Source organism: Trichosurus vulpecula, chromosome 1 (assembly GCF_011100635.1).
Source record: "Trichosurus vulpecula isolate mTriVul1 chromosome 1, mTriVul1.pri, whole genome shotgun sequence".
Lineage (NCBI taxonomy): Eukaryota > Metazoa > Chordata > Mammalia > Diprotodontia > Phalangeridae > Trichosurus > Trichosurus vulpecula.
Window position 1 is genome coordinate 91,447,917 of NC_050573.1, and position 22,517 is coordinate 91,470,433.

The window sequence follows — 22,517 nt, forward strand, 5'->3', positions numbered from 1 at the left end:
CAGGTCTACTGGATTTTATGTTGTCCATAAGCATGGGCACATTCCATGTACCAATGGTGACTTGAACCAACTTTGCAAAAGTTTTTGTACATTTGTGTGTGTGTTTCAACCATAGTGTGGGATCCCCACTAGCCATGTGTATCAGGAGGGCAGAGTTTATAATCTCAAAGAGGATCATAAACATGTCTGAAAGGTTCGGAACCGCCGGATATAAGAAACTCTCAAAGTAGAAGGCAGAAGAATCAAAACATTTATTTAGGCTCCACAGTAACCAACCCATGAACCAGAAGCCCCATTTTGATATGTTGATCAAAATCTTCCAGGCCCAATAAGTACGCCTTGCAAGAGTAACCAGGAGGCTACAGAGAAGCATGATTGCGTAAAGCAAAATCATGCTTCCCCCTCGATGGTAATAAGATTACCCACTGGCCTGAAGTCTTTGTTCAGCTTCCTCCCGTAGATCAGCTCTGCTACTGGCAGCTCCTGCCTCAGCTGTGTCTGTGTCTGTAACTGAAGCTGCAACTGTAACTGACGATGTAACTGTCGCTGTAACTGACGTAACTGTCGTAACTGTCGCTGGCTCCAACCGGAAAAGGAAAAGAGAGCTCTTCAAGCTGTCCTCTCCCCTCTTATAGGGTTTTTGACATCATCAAGCTCCGCCCGAATGACCAGGGCTGATTGGTTCTTGAGTTGGCCCCTCCCCCAGCATAGCCGCCAACACCTCCCCACAGCCAGCCCCATGACTCCTCACACAGGAAGCTGTCTGCTTCCCGGCATGCTCCCCGGGCCTCCTGCCCCGGAAGAGCAAGCCACAGTGTCCAGAGGCTCAATGAGGCAAGCTGAGCCATTCAAAGAAAACAAAGGCCATTCTGGTTACACCATGTTAAGCCGGCCTAGATTGGATGAAGCAGACTTTTTAGGGCATGTTTTCTAGCCCCTTCCTTGAATCAGGAGGTAAGCAGTACAATCCTTTAAAAAGGCTGCTCAGACACCCATAGGGCTGCCAAATCCCACAGCTGCTTCAGTCCAGTTAGATGATCCTAGGCTTAGGTTGCCTGTATGCAGGGTTATGACTAAAACTCCCATTGTATTTGCACCTGCTGCTTCCCCTTGCCACAAGACTTTGAAGTGGTTAAAATTGGTAAGATGGTATGGGTGATATCTTTTGACTCAAGCATAAATTGGATTTCAGTGAGGCAGAGTTGAATGAAGTTGTTAGCCTTACTCTGTCTTCCAGAGTCATTGAAGTTCAAAGGCAAGACGAAAGTCAAGACAACTGGTAATGGCTCAGGATACAGAGGCTGATCTTGGCATCCAATCAAGCTCTAAGCATTCCTCAGCACTTGCTTCTGCCACCTTCATGACTTGTTGGAACAAATTGTTCTCATCCACCTATTCTGCTGGGAGAAATCGTCACATCCCCCTAAATCACTGATCGGTTTGAGACCCTTTGGTTACTCTCAATCTGGTTTAGCCCATCTGCTGAAATGGTTTGCCAGGATGTGGCTACTTCACATGCTATATAGCTTCTTGGAGCCACAGGTTGGATGAGTCAGACAGGCACCAAAAATGGAAAGCAGCCATGAGATAGGACCTGACAGCCCTCATATCAGAGGTACTAGTCTTCCCATACACCTGTACATCCCAGTGTTTGTTGATTTAACTAAATCTGGAAAAGACTTTAGAGATCTAATTCATGTTTATCATTTAGCAAATGAGAGAACAGAGGACAGAGGGGTCAGGTGACTTGAAAGAAAATGCTTTCCTATATCTCTCTATAACTCAGTCTCTACTTCATGTTGTCTCTGTTGGAGAAGACTCAACAATTAGTTATTCCTTGGTATTCAGAGATAAAACATCTCCTATAACCTCCAAATGTTACCTTATCTCATCCTCCCTAACTTTATAATCATAATAACAACAATAACTAGCATTTATGTAGAATTTTTTACAGTTTGCAAAGCCTTATATATGCTATCTTATTTAATGCTCACAACTCTGTGAGGTAGGTGCCACTATTATCCCCATTTTACAGATGAGGAAACTGACTTGCCCAGGGTCACATAGATATTAAGAGTTTGAAGCATGATCGAACTGATGTCTTTCTGACCCCAAGTCCAGCACCCTTTCTACATATTTGGGTATGGCTGAATGGACTGTTTTTGTTTCCCTAGAAAGATGTCAGTGCTATTGGAGACCCCCAGGTTATTTTTCATTCTGACAAGAACAATTCATCCTGGTCAAGTTCTTAAACTGTATCAGGACATGATTTTTAGTTGGAATATCCCTATGCACTGGCTATTTCTCTTCTGTCTATGTATATGTCCAGATCTCCCTTATCCTTAAAAAAGGATGTTATCATGCCCTCAAGCTATAGTCCTAGATTACTTCTTTTCAAGGGCAGCTAGATGGTGCAGTGGATAAAGTGCTGGTCCTAGAGTCAGGAAATCTCCTCTTCCTGAGTTCAAATCTAGCACTTACTAGCTGAGTGACCCTGGATAAGTCACTTCATCTTGTTTGCCTCAGTTTCCTCATCTGTAAAATGAGCTGGAGAAGAAAATTGCAAACCCAGTATTTTTGCCAAGAAAACTCCAAATGGGCATACAAAGAGTCAGACACAACTGAAAGGACTGAACCAGGATACTCTTCCTTTTCATTGCCAAATTCCTAGAAAAAGCTGACTGTGGTTCCTGATCCTATCACTGAAAACACATTAATAAGTAAGATAGATAAAAGCAAATAGAGGTGATGTTGGAAAGGGAAGATAAATAGAATGGTTTTCAAAGTAACTTGCAGAATTATGTGCTTTTTAAAAAAAGAAAGGGGTATTAAAAGACTTTTTCATATAGAATTCTGTTTTTTTTTTGTTTTGTGTATACAGAAATGATCGTGTGTGTGTGTACATGTGTTAAAATAAAATAAAAATATGCTTCCCACAGAAAAGAAAACAGAAACATTTTGCTTAAAAGAAAAACATTCTAGGAATCATTTTTTTTTAAATTAAGTGCATTTTTTATAGTTATTCAAACAATTTTATAAACATTGCCTAGTGTTTTTATTACATGGAGTGAAATCTGATAGAACTTTGGTGTCAATCAAATTCTGCAGCTTAAAGTTAATAACTGCAAATTAGCAAAGGATCTTAAATTTAGAGCTCGAAAGGACCTTAGAAGTCATCTAGTCCTAAGGTCACAGAGACAATGAACGTCAAAGCTCCTCAGACTCCAAATGTAGCACATGTTCCTTTTTACCATGCTGCCTTTCATTTCAATTGGGCGGCTAGAAGGTACCATGGATAGAGTTTAGGATCCAGGACCTGAGTTCCCATCCCTACTTCAGACACATATTAGCTACTATGAGTTTGGACCAATCCTTTCACATCTCTCAGCCTCAGTTTCTTCATCATAAAACAGTCATGATAATAACACCTACTTAAAAGGTTATTTGTAAGGCTTAAATGAGACAATGTATGTAATACTTTTTACAAATGTAAATGCTGGCAGCTGTTGTTGTTATTATCATCATTAATACCATTATGTTTAATTTGCTTATTTTTCTTATCCAAATTCTGCATGGGTAGTACATGGCAAAGCCGGGATTTGAACCCAGGTTTCTTGACTCCAGATATTCTCCTTTCCCCACTGTAACATGTTGCTTCTCAAATAGCTACATAATAATTATCTAATAAATACATGTCAGTTGATTCATTTAGTGTGTGACATTTGAACTAGCTAAGGAATTAAACATAACAAGGAGAGAAAAAAAATCAGAAAACAACATAAAAACAGTACACAGGTTAGGTTATATAATAGGAAGACAAGGTAGTGGGTAGAAGTGAAATAGAGGAATCAGGAGGGATAGGAAATAGATACACACAAACATAAAATGAAGATCAGGAGTAGAATTTATTAGTGAATAAAAGCAGGGGCAGATATCATGATCTCAAAGTTAAAGCTAAAATAGATTTAATCCTAAAAGAAAAATAGGGAAACTACACTATATGTTAGTTATGTCAATCAATATGATTTTAGACTATTTAGAATAACTAGACAGTATAAGGTTGGAATATTGCTGTGGCATAGAAGATGACGTGTTGGTGGACTTGGGAAAAATATGGAAAGACTTGGACTTAAGAAGGAATAAGTTATCCACCCTCAGAGAAACAGAGGACTAATTACTATAATAACTATATAATTTCATATAGTTATATATAACTGTATTGTAATACATATTATAATAGCTAATAACTATCATATGGCCTTATATAGATGCACATGAATAAATATGTATACATATGAGTATGATTATAGATATCTATATGTATGCATATGTAAGTATGTATGTATGTGTACATGCTTGTATATATAGTTTGTGTGTGTGTATCTGAACTTAATTCTCACCTTCTTGGGGAAAGGGGGGGATGGAAGAGGGGAAAAAAGAACAAAGTAAAATTTGCACAGCAGAGAACAAAAGAAAACTTGCAAGGAAGCAAACAGAAGATGGATAGCTCTGAACACAATGAGTAGTATTTATTATATAGGTTTTCTTGAAATGGACATTTATTGCTGTATGTTTTGAATCCTCTTATGTTCTGCTGTGCACATGGCATTGGTTTTTCCCCCCTTTTCTTGTTTTGTATTTGTTTTAATATTTAAGTTTATGTTTCTTTTTCTTTTCTAGTTGTGTATTTAAGTTTAAAATAAATTAATAATAAAAATAAATATTTTTGAAAATTCATTCTCAATGTGTTTATTGTATACTCTGCTATTGTACTAATATTATATAGTATAAAACGTATGTAAACAATTTTTATTTTGTAAATTTTACAAAAGTCTTTTGTAAGACTAATATCAATATTGTGAACTTTTAAAAAATCTTTATTTAACACAGTTTGGAAGATTTTTAAACAGGTTAGAAAATTATAAAGTGACATCATTTATGGCAATAAAAGCTTGGTTTTTTTTTAATGTCTTGCGAATCATAATGGTTTCATATTGTCGTTAGCTAATGTGTTAAGACCCAATATATGCTCACAACAAGGTTCATTGTTAACAATTGTGGCTATAAATCCATATTTTAAATAATCTGGATAATTGTGCATTTTTGCTGGTTTATTATCTGATTAGAACTACATTTTTTTCTTTGAATAAGGCTAACAAAGAGCTCATACAACAGAGCTGTTTTCTTGATGTTCACTAGTGCCTGCATCATTAATAATATTCTTGTTTCATAGTTTCTTTGCAAGAATGCTTTTAGGCTACTTGTCCATTTTTTTTTGTTTTCCTATCCCCCTTTATTGAATTTTCTCCCTTGACCCTGTCCCTTTTCAAAAGTGTTTGTTTTTGATTACCTCCACCACCATCTGCCCTCCCTTCTATCATCCCCCCCTTTTTTTTATCTTCTTCCTCCTTCTTTCCTGTGGGGTAAGATACCCAATTGAGTATGTATGGTATTCCCTCTTCAGGTCAAATCTGATGAAGGCAAGATTCACTCATTCCCCCTCACCTGCCTTCTCTTCTCTTCCTACAGAAGTGCTTTTTCTTGCCACTTTTATGCAAGATAATTTACCCCATTCTATCTCTCCCTGTCTTCCTCTCTCATCCCTTATTCATCTTCAACTCACCCTGTGCCCGTGTTCTCTCTCTCTCTCTCTCTCTCTCTCTCTCTCTCTCTCTCTCTCTCTCTCTCTCACTATACACACACACACACACACACACACACACACACATATACATACATACACACTCACATATAGATATATACATATATATATACACACACACACATACATACACATGCATATTCCCTTCAGCTACCCTAATACTGAGATCTCATGAATCTTACACATCATCTTTCCATGTAGGAATGTAAACAAAACAATTCAATTTTAGTAAGTCCCTTGCAATTTCTTTTTCTTGTTCTTTTTCTTGATTACTTTTTCATGCTTTTCCTGATTCTTGTGTTTGAAAGTCAAATTTTCTATTCGGCTCTGGTCTTTTCACTGAGAAAGCTTGAAAGTCCTCTATTTTATTGAAACTCCATATTTTGCCTTGGAGCATGATACTCAGTTTTGCTGGGTAGGTGATTCTTAGTTTTAATCCTAGCTCCATTGACCTCTGGAATATCATATTCCAAGCCCTTCAATCTCTTAACGTAGAAGCTGCTAGATCTTGGGTTATTCTGATTGTGTTTCCACAATACTCAAATTGTTTCTTTCTGGCTGCTTGCAGTATTTTCTCCTTGACCTGGAAACTCTGGAATTTGGTGACAATATTCCTAGGAGATTTCTTTTTGGGATCTATTTGAGGAGGCAATCGGTGGATTCTTTCAATTTCTATTTTGCCCCGTGGCTCTAGAATATCAGGGCAGTTCTCCTTGATAATTTCTTGAAAGATGGTATCTAGGCTTTTTTTTTGATCATGGCTTTCAGGTAGTCCAATAATTTTTAAATTATCTCTCCTGGGTCTATTTTCCAGGTCAGTGGTTTTTCCAGTGAGATATTGCACATTGTGTTCTATTTTTTCATTCCTTTGGTTCTGTTTTATAATGTCTTGATTTCTCATAAAGTCACTAGCTTCCACTTGCTCCAATCTCATTTTTAAGGTAGTATTTTCTTCAGTGGTCTTTTGGACCTCCTTTTCCATTTGGGTAATTCTGCCTTTCAAGGCATTCTTCTCCTCATTGGCTTTTTGGAGCTCTTTTGCCATTTGAGTTAGTCTATTTTTTAAGGTGTTGTTTTCTTCAGTATATTTTTCAGTATTTTTTTGGGTCTCCTTTAGCAAGTCATTGACTTGTTTTTCATGGTTTTCTCGTATCCTTCTCATTTCTCTTCCCAACTTTTCCTCTACTTCTCTAACATGCTTTTCCAAATCCTTTTTGAGCTCTTCCATGGCCTGAAACCAATTCATGTTTTTCTTGGAGGCTTTTGATGTAGGCTCTTTGACTTTGTTGACTTCTTCTGTCTGCATGTTTTGGTCTTCTTTGTCACCAAAGAAGGATTCCAAAGTCTGAGACTGAATGCGTTTTCGCTGCCTGGCCATGTTCCCAGCGAACTTACATGACCCTTGAGTTTTTCAGCGGGGTATAACTGCTTGTAGAGTTAAGAGAACTATGTTCCACGCCTGGGGGGATGCACCAGCTCTGCCACACCAGCACTCCTCCTTCCCCAAGAACACCCAACCTGGACTGGACTTAGATCTTCAGCAGGCTCTTCACTCCTGCTCTGATCTGCCACTTAATTCCTCCCACCAGGTGGGCCTGGGGCTGTGGAAGCAACTGCAGCTCTGTAGCTGCCTCATCTCCGCTGCCGCTGGGGCTGTGGCTGAACTGCAAACTCTATCCCGGTCCCCAGCAGCTTTTCCCACTAACCTCCTCTGTTGTCTTTGGTGTTTGTGGGTTGAGAAGTCAGGTAACTGCCACAGCTCACTGATTCAGGGTGCTAGGGCATGCTCCGCCCGGTCCTGGTCTGGTCAGTCCGCGCCGCCCATGCTGGTCTCTGCTCTGCTCCCCTCCGCTCCCAGCTTCATGGGGGATAGACCTTATCCAGAGATTATCCAGGCTGTCCTGGGCTAGAGCCCTGCTTCCCTCTGCTATTCTGTGTGTTCTGCAGTTCTAGAATTGGTTCAGAGCCATTTTTTATAGGTTTCTGGAGAGACTTGGTGGGGAGCTCACGCTAATCCCTGTTTTCCAGCCGCCATCTTGGCTCCACCCCCTACTTGTCCATTTTATAAGGGTTATTTCATTTAAAATGAGATAATGCAATCTATAATACACTGAATTCATCACATGTAAGCCACAATATGTCACAATATGCTAAAAGAAAATTGAATGAGAAAGCTATTATCCCTTCCATGTTGGTATGGAACTCTTACCCTTTTTTCAGGATACTTTGTGTAGCATAAGTTACATGTAACATGGGATGAGTGAGGGTTTTGGTATCAGTCTGCATATTAAGTATTTATAAATTTTAATTTATGATTACTAACTTCAAATATAAATACAATATTTTCTTCTTGACTGATATCATTTCTTCTCTGTGGAATGTGTTCACTCCATATTGGAGAGCACTGTGTGAAAGCATTGGGTATATGAAGGTTGTATGGGTAGGTTAAGTTGGAGACAAATCGTGAAGGACTTTGAAAGTTATACAAAAGAACTTCATTGATTTCTTCTTTCCCTCATTTGGAAATAGTTTGAGATGATCAAGAATCACTTACAAATTTAATTACATTTCATTTTTCTCATTCAAACTAAATTAATTCTTCTACTCATAGATTTAGATGTGGAGAGACCTCTGAGGCCATCCATTCCACTCATTTTATAGATGAGGAAACCAAGGCCCACAGTTATTTTTTTGTATGACCTTTTCCAGGGTCATATAAATAATAAGTAGCAAAGCTGGGATTTGAATCAAGGTACTCTTGTCTATAAATCCAACACTCATTCTATAGTACTACATTAACTCTTGAACTTATCCTTGAGTCTTTCCTATGTGAGGCTCATATGTTGAATTAACCAAGTTACTCTTTGAAGCAGTGTCCACACAACCTATGTTAGACTGATAGGGATCATAGAACACAATTTGAGTGGAGGTATATAAATCCTTTTAAATTTAACATATTTGGGGTTTATTTTCTTTTGTATCTCTAACCTAGTGAAAGGAAGATTGCCTCAGATATCAAAGACAGGCAAAAGCCTTTTGGTGGTTGTTACACTTCATTTACAGATTTGAGGTTTCTAATATTTTCCCAAACAGGAAATCCTAAATTAATTAAAAATTGACCACAGAATTAACTGTGCCCTGCATTTTCATGTTCCAATGGGCTTAAAACATCACTGTTTAGATAAAGAGTGTGCCAAATGTTCCTGGAAAAGTTTAAATAAAAAATGAGTCAGTATCTTTTTCAAAAGCCTCCCCTAGTACACCTTTAAACAGAAGCAGGAATCCAGCAATACCACTACTAGGTCTGTATCACAAAGAGATTGAAAAAAGGAGGAAAGGACCTATTTGTACAAAAATATTTGTAGTAGCTCTTTTTGCAGTGGCAAAAAATTGGAAATTGAGGGGGGAATGTTCATCAATTGGGGGATGGTTGAACAAGTTGTAGTATATGATTGTAATGGAAAATTACTGTGCTATAAGAAATGATGAGCAAGATGATCTCAGAAAAACCTCAAAAGACTTATATGAACTGATTCAAAGTAAAGTGAGCAGGCCCAGAAGAATACCGTACATGGTAACAGCAATACTGTACGGTGATCAACTGTGAATGACTTTGGCTATTCTTAGCAATATAGTGATCCAAGACAGTTCCAAAGGACTCAAGATGAAAAATGTTAGCTACCTCTAGAGAAAGAACTGATGGAGTCTGAGTGCAGATAAAAGCTTTATTTTTTTCGGTGGTGTTTTTTTTTTTAACCTTTGGATCTGTGTCTTTCACAACATGATTAATATGGTAATATGTTTTGCATGATTAAACACATATAACCTATATCAAATTACTATCTCAGGGACAGGGGAGATGAGGGACAGAAAATTTGGAGATCAATTTTTAAAAAATGATTGTTAAAAATTGTCTTTACATGTAACTGGAGAAAAAGTAAAGTAATATTTTTTAAATAAACAGAAGAAGGATCAGTGTGGGTTGGCAATATTGTAGGTAGGATTAGTATTTTACATGAAGTTTGAACCAGGTTACCTCCCGATTAATTTTCCTATCTCCACATTTAGATGGGATGGAGGAAAAAAAAGGAATTACAATGGATTGTTTTTTATTACCTGTATTAGAAATATATATTTACTGTTCTAGAAATCAAATAACACTGACTTTTGCTTCCACTGAGTATTCCTTCTTGCACATTCACCCAAGGAGTTGGGCTTCCTTTTCATTCACAGCCTTTTTGTTCTTCAGTCAGCAACTGAGTCTTTTATGCTTTTGAGGGGACTCAGAAATCCCTTAAAGGTGAATACCATCTATGGAGTTCAACAGCTTCTTTACAGGCCTCAGATAATTCTAAGGCTATTATTGGTGCTCAAATTTCACTGTCATATTGTGACAGTTCCCTTTTAAATTTTAGTTAAATTTTTATTTAATTTTTAAAAATTTTATTAAAAATATATTCTTTTGGCCTTGGAATTTCTCATCTGTTTTCTCTGCCCTGAAACATATCTACCTGTATCCAAGGCAATAGGGTATGGAGGGAAGAAGACTGGATTTGTAATCAGGAGACTAGTAAGGTAGATCATGGAAATACTAGAACCTGTTGTAGGTGTATTTGACACATTGTCTAATCCTCACTTTGTTGAGTGGATTATGGTAGCGGTTCATAAAAGTAGGTTCAGAACTGTCTGAATGACTAGACTCTTGTTAACTTCTCAAAGCTTTGTTTTTCCTCATTTTAAAATTGGGTTTAACACTTCTACAACCCCCCTCACTGAATTATTGTGCAGATAATATTGAACAACTCAGCAGTACAATGGATAGCAGTGAATCAAGTGTTAGACTTGGAACTGGGGAGATTTGATTTCATCTCTTTCCTCAGCTACTTCCCAATTGTCAGTCACTTAGTTCTTAGCCTCAGTTTCTTCATCTTAAAAGGAGGATAATTAGGGCATCTCTGAGAATCAAATGAGATTGTGTGTGTGTGTGTGTGTGTGTGTGTGTGTGTGTGTGTGTGTGTGTGTGAAGTGTTTTGCAAACTTCAAAGCTGTATATAAGTGTTAGCTATGGTTGCAAATGAGATCAAGTGCATAAAAACATTTTGTGAACTTTAATGCACTGTAGATCAGTGGTATCAAATTCAAATAGAAAGGACACTGCATATAAACTTAGAAAATCTCAAATTAACATTATCTGTGATTTATTGTATTTTCAAAATTTTGTTAGATATTTCCCAATTGCATTTTAAGCTGATTCTGACAAAATTGGGCAGCATCTGTGGGCTGTATGTTTCATACATCCGTGATAGATGATTGTGCTATTATGATTATTAAACTAAGCATAATATCTGGCACTTAGTAGAAACTTAATAAACTCTTGTTGACTGACTGGTCTAAAGCCTTTTCTGGTTAGTGTAAGTCATATTGATCTCTCCTTCCCTTCTTGGAATTTAGAGGTGGAAGGGATGTTAGTTTAAAGTTCCATGAGAAAGTAGTGTCTCCTGTTATTATATAAGCTGTTCATATCTCCATTATGGTATATAATCATTATCTCCAGCTGGTTCATGTATGGGCTGTCTTCCTAATAAGGTTACAAATTCTCTGAGGACCTTGGTCATTTTTCTTTTACTGTCTCCCAAAAGCTCAGTACAGTGTCAGAAAGGCCTGTCATGGCCACTCAGTAAAGATTCATTCCAGTTGAACTCAGTTATATTAGTTTTGGATTCAGACCTAGAGTTCTTCCTTCAGTAGCTTCAACTACCATCTCTATTTTGAAATGGAAAGAATCATCTTGTTTGTTTTTAATATTGTTGCAGGTGGAGTTGGAGGTCACGTTACCCGGAGAAGGAAAAGACAGGATATTTAAGGTGGCCATAAAATGGATGTCATGTGTGAGTCTCCAAGCTCTGCATGATGCACTCTCTGGTCGCCTACCGAGCGTTCCTTTTGAAACCATCCAGGCACTGGATGTAGTGATGAGGCATTTGCCATCCATGAGGTGAGAGGACCAAATGTGATTTTGTTATTAGCCAGTTTTTCAGTACATGAAGGAATTCCATCTGCAAACTAGAATACTGCCTAAGAATTAAAGAAAAAACTCAAATAGAATTGTAAATTAGGTCAAATTTTCATTTATCTAGTCTAACTAGTCAGGATACCTTAATTCATTCCAACAACTAAAATCATAGAGATCTACTATGTGAAAATTTTCCTTAATGCTTCTCAACAGGAGAGGAGGATAAATTAAAGCTTCTTTTTCCTCTTTTTTTCTATTTTATCATTTTTAGTTAATATTTTAGTTTTCAACATTGATTTCCAAAAGATTTTGAGTTACAAATTTTCTCCCCATTTCCACCCTCACCCCCCATTCCAAGATGGCATATATTCTGATTACCTTGTTCCCCAGTCAGCCCTCCCTTCTTTTACCCCACTTCCCCCCCCCCCATCCCCTTTCCCCTTACTTTCTTGTAGGGCAGGATAGATTTCTATGCCCCATTCCCTATATATCTTGTTTCCCAGCTGTATGCAAAAAAAACCAGCTTTTTTTTTTTAAGCATCTGCTTTTAAAACTTTGAGTTCCAAATTCTGTCCCCTCTCTCCCTTCCAACCCACCCTCCCTAGGAAGGCATACAGTTCGACATAGATCACACATGTATCATTGTGTAAAACACTTCCACAATGCTCATGTTGTGAAAGGCTAACTATATTTCCTTCCATCCTATCCAGTCCCCCTTTATCCAATTCTCTCCCTTGACCCTATCACTTTTCAAAAGTGTTTGCTTTTGATTACCTTCTCCCCCTATCTGCCCTCCGTTCTATCATCCCCCCCTTTTTTTATCCCCTTTCCCTTACTTTCCTGTGGAGTAAGATACCCCATCGAGTGTGTATGTTATTCCCTCCTCAAGTTGAATCCGATGAGAGTAAGATTCACTCATTCTCCCTTACCTGCCCCCTCTTCCCTTCCAACAGAACTGCTTTTTCTTGCTACTTTTTACGTGAGATAATTTACCCCATTCTATCTCTCCCTTTCTCCTTCTCTCAATATATTCCTCTCTCACCCCTTAAATTTATTTCCTTTTTTTTAAATGTCATTCCTTCATATTCAACTTATCTTGTGCTCTCTGTCTATATTCCCTTCAACTCTTCTAATACTGAGAAAGGTCTCATGAATTACACACATCATCTTTCCATGTAGGAATGTAAACATAACAGTTCAACTTTATTAAGTCCCTTGTGAATTCTCTTTCTTGTTTACCTTTTCATGCTTCTCTTGATTCTTGTATTTGAAAGTCAGATTTTCTATTCAGCTCTGGTCTTTTCACTGAGAAAGCTTGGAAGTCCTCTATTTTATTGAAAGTCCATATTTTGCCTTGGAGCATGATACTCAGTTTTGCTGGGTAGGTGATTCTTGGTTTTAATCTAGCTCCTTTGAGCTCCAGAATATCATATTCCCAGCCCTTCTATCCCTTAATGTAGAAGCTGCTAGATCTTGTGTTATCCTGATTGTGTTTACACTATGTTCAAATTGTTTCTTCCTGGCTGCTTGTATTATTTTCTCCTTGACCTGGGAACTCTGGAATTTGGCAACAATATTCCTAGGAGTTGTCTTTTGGGGTTCTTTTTCAAGAGGTGATTGGTAGATTCTTTCAATTTCTATTTTACCCTCTGGCTTTAGAATATCAGGGCAGTTTTCCTTGATAATTTCTTGAAAGATGATGTCTAGGCTCTTTTTTTGATAATGGCTTTCAGGCAGTCCAGTTATTTTTAAATTATCTCTTCTGGATCTATTCTCCAGGTTACTGGTTTTTCCAATGAGATATTTCACATTGTCTTCCATTTTTTCATTCCTTTTTGTTTTGTTTTATAATATCTTGATTTCTCATAAAGTCACTAGCTTCCATTTGCTCCAATCTAATTTTTAAGGTGGTATTTTCTTCAGTGGTCTTTTGGACCTCCTTTTCCATTTGGCTTATTCTGCCTTTCTCCTCATTGGCTTTTTGGAGCTCTTTTGACATTTGGGTTAGTTTATTCTTTGAGGTGATATTTTCTTCAGTATTTTTGGGGGTCTCCTTTAGCAAGTCATTGGCTTGTTTTTCATGCTTTTCTTGCATCACTCTCATTTCTCATCCCAATTTTTCCACTACTTCTCTCACTTACTTTTTCAAATCATTTTTGAGCTCTTCCATGGCCTGAGACCAGTTCATATCTTTCTTGGAAGCTTTTGATGTAGGCTCTTTGACTCTGTTGACTTCTTCTGGCTGTATGTTTTGATCTTCTTTGTTGCCAAAAAAAGGAATCTAGAGTTTGAGTTTGAGTCTGAGTTTGAATCTGAGTTTGTTTTTGCTACCTGTTCCTGTTCCCAGCCTACTACTTGACCCTTGAGCTTTCTGTTAGGATATGACTGCTTGTAAAGAAGAGAGTACTTTGTCCCAAGCTTTAGGGTTCAAGCACTGCTGTTTTCAGAGCTACTTCTACCCCACCATCACCCCAGGCTCTGTCACCACAGTGCTCCTCCTCCCCCGAGAACCACCAACCAGGACTGCAATACAGATCCAAGCAGGGCGCAGCAAGAGAATCTGCCTTTGTGCCCACAAAGTGCTCCTTGCACTCCCGCTCTGATCCACTACTAGATTCCTCCCACCATGTGAGCCAGGGACTCAGAAAGCAGCTGACACTGTAGCTCTGGAAGCAGCCTCAGGAGCTTCCTGCTGCTGCCACCGCCACACCACCTTCACCACCCCTAGGGCCAGTGGCCGGACTGCCCTGATCTCAATCCCACAGTTTCCTTCTAATCTGCTCTTTGGTGTTTGTGGGTTGAGAAGTCTGGTAACTACCACAGCTCACTGATTCATGGCCCCAAGGCCTGTTGCGGCTGGCTGACTTCAGGTCTGATCTGTCCTGGAGCGGCCCACACTGGGCTGCACTCTGCTCCCAGCACCATGCGATAGACCCTTCCTAGTGACCATCCAGGCTCTCCTGGTCTGGAGACCTGTTTCCCTCTGCTATTTTATGGGTTTTACAGCTCTAGAATTTGTTCAGAACCATTTTTTACAGGTGTTTGGAGGGATTTGGGAGGGAGCTTAAGCAAGTCCCTGCTTTCCAGCTGCCATCTTGGTTCCGCCCCCTCTTATTCTTCTTTGACTATACAAAAAGGTACCTTTCAGGAATTCAGGGATTACCCTTTCATACAGACATCACTTACTTTTCTTTAAAGGTTAACTAAAGCCATGAGCTACCTCCTAATAGCATTTGTGGGCAATCAATCTTAGCATCTATTGATGTTTTAAAGGTACACCCCAAATGGTAGATTATATACAAACACGCACAAACACACACACACACACACACACACACACACACACACACCCGATGTTGAAACGCAAGTAATTAATTCACATCAGACAACCCTGGGTATGGCTCAAGTACAGGCCTTTCTGACCCTGTGCTGATAAACAGTCTCCTACTTCTATAGGTATAAAGGGATGGTGGGTTTTCTGATTTCTATCTTTATATTATTTTGGTTTATATATCTTTTGGTTTAATAGACCGTTGGCAGATGGTCTTGGTGTCTTGCCTCAGGAAGAGTAACCGTGATTCCGACAAGTGTGATGCATCTAAGACACACATTCAAAGCTGGTATCTAAAGCTGTGAGCTTTTATTATGCCCTGAAAAAATTTTCGTATGAAAGTGACTGTCACTAGGCAGTGTAATAAGTCATGATTGGGACTGATACTGTCATGAAGGCCTGGCATAATCTTAAAATGCAAGATGCTTTACATCGAACTTTTCAACCCCACAAAAGTGTTACTATGAAGAACTTATGTTCAAAGACAGCCAGGTCCTGATTAGTACAAATAATGAATCCTAGGAATTGATCACGTTATTCAAATTCACATGGCATATTTCTGCTAATATGAATTCTAATACATGCAGTCCACTCCTTGGGGCTTCATTGCACTTTTAAACTCTCTCAAAGCACTTTCCATGATTTCATTTGTGATTCACTCTAATTCTGGGGTAGGCATTACAGGTATTATCCCCATTTTACTGATGAAGACACAGAGGTTAAAGGACTCACTGTTGCTCACAGCGTTTCACAGGGAGGATTCGAATCTGAGGTCTTCCTGATTCAAAATCTAGCTGCTCTACGCACTATGGTATACTGGCTCTCTGATGGATAATAAAAATGTGGAGCTACATGTGCACAGTCTACCCTTATTCATTTGTGCTGTCTGTTTTCTTTGTGGTCAGCAACGTGGCAGAGTAGCAAAGAGACTGAATTTGGAGGCAAAAATTCTTGCCCTGGTTCCCAGCTTTTGATGCATAATATCCTTGTGATGTTGGACAGAATATATAACACCTTAGGACCTTATTTTCCTCATCAACCAAATAAGGGCAATGGACTAAATAAGAGACTAAGATCCCTTCTATCTATAAATCTAATTTATTTTCTTCCTAAATTGGATTTGGATCCTTTCCTTTAATTCATCCTTCCCCTTATCTCATTCTCTAGTCTCTTCTACTGTACTACCAGAGGTGCTTAATGGTATGGGATCTGGGTATTAGAGGCTTCCACATATAATACAGGTGTCCTAAGGTAGAGTGGGCTCCTCAGTGAATTCCCCAATGATTGGAGGTCTCTAAACAGAGGGAGGTTGAAGAGGGGATCTGTTCTCAGGTATGGGTTGATCTCGAATCTCCAACACTATTAGAGTTTTAATCATTCAGTTCTCTAGACACTGGTTCAACTTGGCTCACAAGAGACAGTTGTTAAGTCCAAAATATTAACATTTGCAATTTGGAAACTGACAAATGGCTACAAATCAGGGCTTTATTGTTTTGTTGATTTCTAGACTTAAGAGTGATGGGAGAGTATTAATAATGCAGATTAAACTTAAAAGTGTGTTGCAGAAACTTTTTTTTTTTTTTGGAGATCTGGTTGTTAAACATTTACTAGCACACCCTGTCTAAAATCCCCTCTACAATATTTCTAACAAGTGAATAGATATTTACTAAGTGACTTCTCTATGCCCATCCTGTGATGAGAGTCCTGCTCTCTAGGAACTTATACATTTTGCCTATGCGGGAAAAAAAATAACAATAAAAATAAGTCCTTCAGGAGATAGTGTGCCTTAGTGGATAAAGTTGCAGGACTTGGAGTCAAAGACCTGCATTTAGATCCCTCCTCACTTACTAGCTGTGTGACCCTGGGTATGTCACTGACTCTCAGCCCCAGGTTCCTCCTCTTTAAAGTAGAAATAATAATAGGACGTACTTCATAGGGTTGTTGTGACACTCAAATGAGATAACATGTGAAGTGCTTTGCAAACCTTAAAGCAATATATAAATATGTGCTATTAGCTATTGCATTCTGCTTTGTTAGTCAGGGAGTCCTTGAAATGTATTCCATCTGAAGTTACTTATCTGACTCCATAGTTCTGTGATTCTGGATGTGAAGCAGCTAGAGAATAATACAAGAAAATATCCAAATGCAGATGTGTGCATGGACTTTGGGTGCTGGCGGGGATTGCCATGTGGATTAGGCTTGATCTGCTTAATTTTAAAGTGCAGATTTAGGTTGAAGGGGTGGTAGTTTCAGAGAGACTAATTTTAGCTCAGTAAAACAAAGTCCAGTTAAAGCTTTCCAGAAATGGAAGGAGCTACTACATCTTGGAGGACTCCAAGGAGAGGTTAGATGACTACTTATGACCAGTATCAAAGAGGGATTATGATTAACTCCTTGGGGCTCTTCCTACTTGGAGATCATAAGAATTTGATACTATAGCATCAGTGCAGGCAGAAGTAGTTTCACATGGCTTCTTGAAGAATATAGAACTTGAAGAATGTGTTAAACCTACTACCATTTTTATCTACTTCTCTACTTCCTCATGACCTTGCCTTTCAGGTTAGTGTAGCCACTGGAGATAGTCTCTCCATTTTCTAGTCTAGATTCACAGTTTCTTCGTCATTGGTAGATATTTAAGCCAATGTCAATTCCATTGAGATGAATACTGATATAGTTTGTTATGCTAACCCAACACTTGAAAATTTAAACAGAAAAATTTCTTGAGGTCTTCGTCATTCCATGTATCCCAGTGTTCCTATTCATAACTTTGCACTCCAACAAAATTGATTTGTTGAGTAGACATTGTCAGGTAGGGGTCAGAGAAATGAAGTAAAGACTCTTTCTTGGTCAGATGACTACCTACCTGAATAGTGTCCCTTTGAACCTCATTCTTCTGATGCTGAATCTATCTTTATTTCATGCCATTTGTCTTTTGTTATCTCTGCAGGTTACTTTGAATCCTATTGATTCTATTACTTACCTTGGTAAGACACAAGTTGGGGTGCAAAAGACTAGCCATGATTCTTATTCCTGGTCTTTTAAAGGAAAATAGTGATAGCACTGTATTACCTTTTCATTCACCATAAAAACTATCTTAAGATGAGGCATCCTATCATTTTCTCATTAAAGTTTAAGATCTAAGATTAATAATACTCCACAGGCTGGTTTCCTAGAAGGTGCTCGGTAAATACTTGTTGATGAATAGTTATTTTACTTTTCCTGTATGTTCTAAAGTTGACTCTGTCATCTCATTTGAAAAGTAGTCTAAACTAATAATGACTGATTTCTTGATTCCAGGTACACACCTGTGGGCCGATCGTTTTTTACTGCATCCGAAGGATGCTCAAACCCTCTTGGTGGGGGAAGGGAAGTTTGGTTTGGATTCCATCAATCAGTCCGACCTTCACTTTGGAAAATGATGTTGAACATTGATGGTAAGAATTTCTTTTCATTTCTCATAGAATGTTTATTCCTAAAGAGCTAAGAGTGTATGGCATTGTGGGTGGAGAAAGAGCATCATTGCTAGAACTGGGCCACTTCTAGTCCTCACCCAACAGTCCAAGTTCTCTTCTAGGCATAAATTGTATGTCAGACTAAGTGGAGCAATGCATAACAGCACTGGACGTGCACTCGGGAAGACTTGAGTTCAGATTTTCACTGGCTTTTGACCCTGGACAAATCTGCCCCAGTTTCCTCATCTATAAAATGAAGATAATGATAGTACCTATCTTTCAAGGTTGTTATGAAGAAGCAAGTTGGAAATCTTAAAGCACTATATGAATGTTACATTATTATTATTGGTGGTGGTGGTGGTGGTGGTGGTAGTAGTAGTAATAGTAGTAGTAGAAGAAGAAGTGAGGTCAAGATTATAGTTTGGTTATAGGTTTGATCTCCATAGTATATCAAAGGCAGTATTATTTGTGACTCACCAGCTGGTTCTCTTCTTCATGACTCAATTGAACAAATATTTCTATAATGCCTAATACATGCATTGCATTGTGAGATTACAAAGATCAATAAAAGATTCCTGCCCTATAGTATAAAGAGCTTATTACTGTCTAGTATGAGAGTTGAGACATAAATAACCTCCCCTTTCCACATTATGTGTTTTACTTATGTGCCACCAAAAAAACTATTGTATATTCAGATACACAGGCATGGCATTATTACAAAATGTTAAGAGCCTAAGGGGACCTTAGAGATCTTCTAGACCAGGGATTCTGCTATCCACAGACTCCATAGATTTCAGCTTAAATAGGAAAAAAATATTACATTTTTATTTTCACTAACCTCTGACTGAAATTTAACATTTCCTTCTATTATTTAAAAAAAAAACTTTATTATGAGAAGGGGTCCTTAGGATTCACCAGAATACCAAAGGAGTTTATGACACAAAAAAATGTTAAGAACCTTGATCTAGACCAACCCACTCTATTTTTAGGTAATGGCACAAATATTACCTTCAGTAAATTAAAGGCTTTTATGGTGTGGAAAAACAACATCAAATTAGGAAAAAAAATTATATTTTTAAAAGTGCCAAGTCTTTTACATTTCTCTCTCTATAGTTTCAGCAACGGCCTTTTACAAGGCACAGCCAGTAATTGAGTTTGTTTGTGAAGTTTTGGATTTCAAAAGTATTGAAGAGCAACAGAAACCTCTGACAGATTCCCAAAGGGTAAAGTTTACCAAAGAAATCAAAGGTAAGGGTTTACATATGGAAAGCTCCTGTGAAATGTCACTTTTATCTTTTGCTGGGTTATTGGTCTTATTCTGCTGAATTATAATGTTAGGCATGCTCTCCATTCTGTTGAGGTTAAAATGTTCTAATTCTGCCAAACTTGACGGGCTCTCCTTATCACCACTTTTTGTGAGCTATTATTCATTTATGTGTTTTTATAGGGAGTTGGGGGTGGCAGTAGGAATTAATTACCTTCCCCTGAAGATTAAATGAAATGCATTTCACTGAGTATAAGAGCTATATACCTAGTCATTTACTGAATAATCAAGTCTTTATGGGAATCAAAATAGGATAGAGGACCTGTCAACTTCCTTGACAATGACCTACAAACCAATCATTTGGCCGGGGGCTGGAGGGGGGGGGGGGGGGACGTGCTCCTATGTGAGTTAATAGGTTGTAAGTTATGCTTTCAGAACCAAGTCTCTTCTTGGCAACCTTTGTAGGTTTGTAGAAGCATTCTTGTGATTTTTAGCAGTTTGTTTCTTATATCTACATAAAGAATATGAGACATCAATATTGTAATTATATAGATCAGATAATGGTGGTAAACTCTCCACCTCCCCTTCCCCTTCCATTTCTTTTGCAATAGTTTTTTCTTTTGATTTTTATATTTCTGTGATCATCTGTTAAGCAAGAGAACTGAGCAAGAAATTTAAAATATAGCGTGTAGTGTGTTAGGACTGGACAGTAAATTGACATTACCCAATTTCAGCCCATCATTTGAGATTTGCCCTATTTTTCACAATGAGGAAGCAACTCATTCCCTGAAAAAATGTGTGTTTGTTTTTAAAGTCATCACAACTGAATTTCTGTTCCGATTTCTGTTTTGGTATGAAGGTGGCCATGAGATTTTGAGGGGTTTATGTCTCTAGGGCATAGTTTCTAATAGGTTCTTATCATGCTGGAAAAGTTTTGAGTAGAGGCACAGTGGCATGCCACCAAGGGTAGCTAGGTGGTTCAGTGGATGGAGTACCAAGACTGGAGTCAGGAAGATTCATTTTCCTGAGTTCAAATCATGGCCCAGACACATACTAGTTGTGTGACCCTGGGCAAGTGACTTAATCTTGTTTGCCTTAGTTTCCTCATCTGTAAAATGAGCTGGAGAAAGAAATGGTAAAGCACTCTGGTATATTTGCCAAGAAAACCCCATATGGGGTCACAAAGAGTCAGATAGTACTGAAAAATTGCTGAACAACAATAATAGTGATAGATGGTGTGTATATTGCCTGGGGAACCTTCAGTGTGGCAGATCATCATGTTGTCCTTGGTATGTTGAATTTTTCTACCACAGTAACTCTTAAACAGAGTCTCCTCAGTTATAAAGGGGAATGATTGTTCTCCCTGTCTGTGGAGGGACCATCAACACGGGAGCACAGAAAGATACGTGAATTTGCCTCATAGACTAGAAAGAGTTTTGAAGGTTCTTAGAAGTGTGGAATTTTTGTTTTATTAGGTCTAAAGGTAGAGATAACACACTGTGGACAGATGAAGAGAAAGTACCGTGTGTGTAATGTCACCAGACGACCAGCAAGTCACCAAACGTAAGACTTCTTTCTTTTACCTATCTATACAGATCTTAAAATCAATGGAGGTTACTATTGCATGGGTTTACAAGGGCTTCTGAAATAAAAATTCCATTTTTTACTTGTAACATACTTTGATCATGCCTGTATTCGTCATAGATTCCAAGTTTTGCATAATAAATCAGTGTGAAGTTAATTAGCAGAATACCAAATGTGTATATGTGTATGTACACATACATGTAAAGAAAATTTCCTAAACCTTATGAAATCCACAAAAAATAATAGATATGTGTGTATAATATTTGTACGTAGAGAATATACACACATTTATCTCCATTTTCCTCTTTGTGAATTTTATAGGTTTCTGAAATTTTCTTCACTGACAAAATAAAAAGAAATAGTTATTATTAATGCCCTTTAGTTACATTGGCCATAAAAGCTAAACACTGTTAGGTAATAAATCAAGCTTTTGCCCTCTATAGTTAAGTCTGTGTTATAATGTTCTACCGTATTGGGGTGTGTGTGTGTGTGTGTGTGTGTGTGTGTGTGCACTTATGTTGTGAATTTTGCCTATAACTATTATTGCATCATGGAAGTGGGTTTTCTAGTCTCACCCTTACCCAAAGCAGAATTCCAACCACTCTACAGTATTCATGACGGGATTTATTTTCCTTCTGATTAAACACTTCCAGTATTGGGGAGAGATGCCTTCATTTTGAAAGAGTGCAGTTCATTATTGAAAAGCTCTAATTAAGGAGTTCTTACTCATATTAAACTGGAATTGACCTCCCTGTAATTTTTATCTGTCATTCCTAGTTAAACTCTAAGCTAAGCATAATAAATGTTATCCTGGAGTCAGGAAGACTCATCTTCCTGAGTTCAAATCTGGCCTCAGACACTAGCTGTGAGACCCTGGGCAAGTCACTTCATCCTGTTTGCCTCACTTTCTTCATCTGTAAAATGAGCTAGAGAAGGAAATGACAAACCATTCCAGTATCTTTGCCAAGGAAATCCCAAATGGGGTCCCAAAGTGTTAGACATGACTGAAAATGACTGAACGACAAAAACAACAACCACCTCTAATTTCAGAGCCAATATTCTTTGCATTATGCACTGTATTGTGCACCATTCCTACAAGGAGATGCTATAAGCCTTGTATTCTCTTTACCCTGTTATTCTCTCTTTCCTTCTAAGAGTCAAATGCTAAGAAATTCGTAATAGTCTGGGTCTAATTTGTGAATTGTTAAAGT

At 38.1% G+C, this 22,517-nt stretch overlaps 1 protein-coding gene across 1 annotated transcript in view; it reads left to right on the forward strand.

Moving 5' to 3' along the window:
- AGO2 (argonaute RISC catalytic component 2) overlaps positions 1-22,517 on the forward strand; it is a 175,557-nt gene that overhangs the window by 112,722 nt on the left and 40,318 nt on the right. Inside the window, exons 4-7 of the mRNA XM_036763392.1 lie at positions 11,476-11,657; positions 18,304-18,440; positions 19,572-19,706; positions 21,198-21,285. Of these exons, the coding sequence (XP_036619287.1) occupies positions 11,476-11,657; positions 18,304-18,440; positions 19,572-19,706; positions 21,198-21,285 (542 nt within the window). The remainder of the gene's footprint in view (positions 1-11,475; positions 11,658-18,303; positions 18,441-19,571; positions 19,707-21,197; positions 21,286-22,517) is intronic.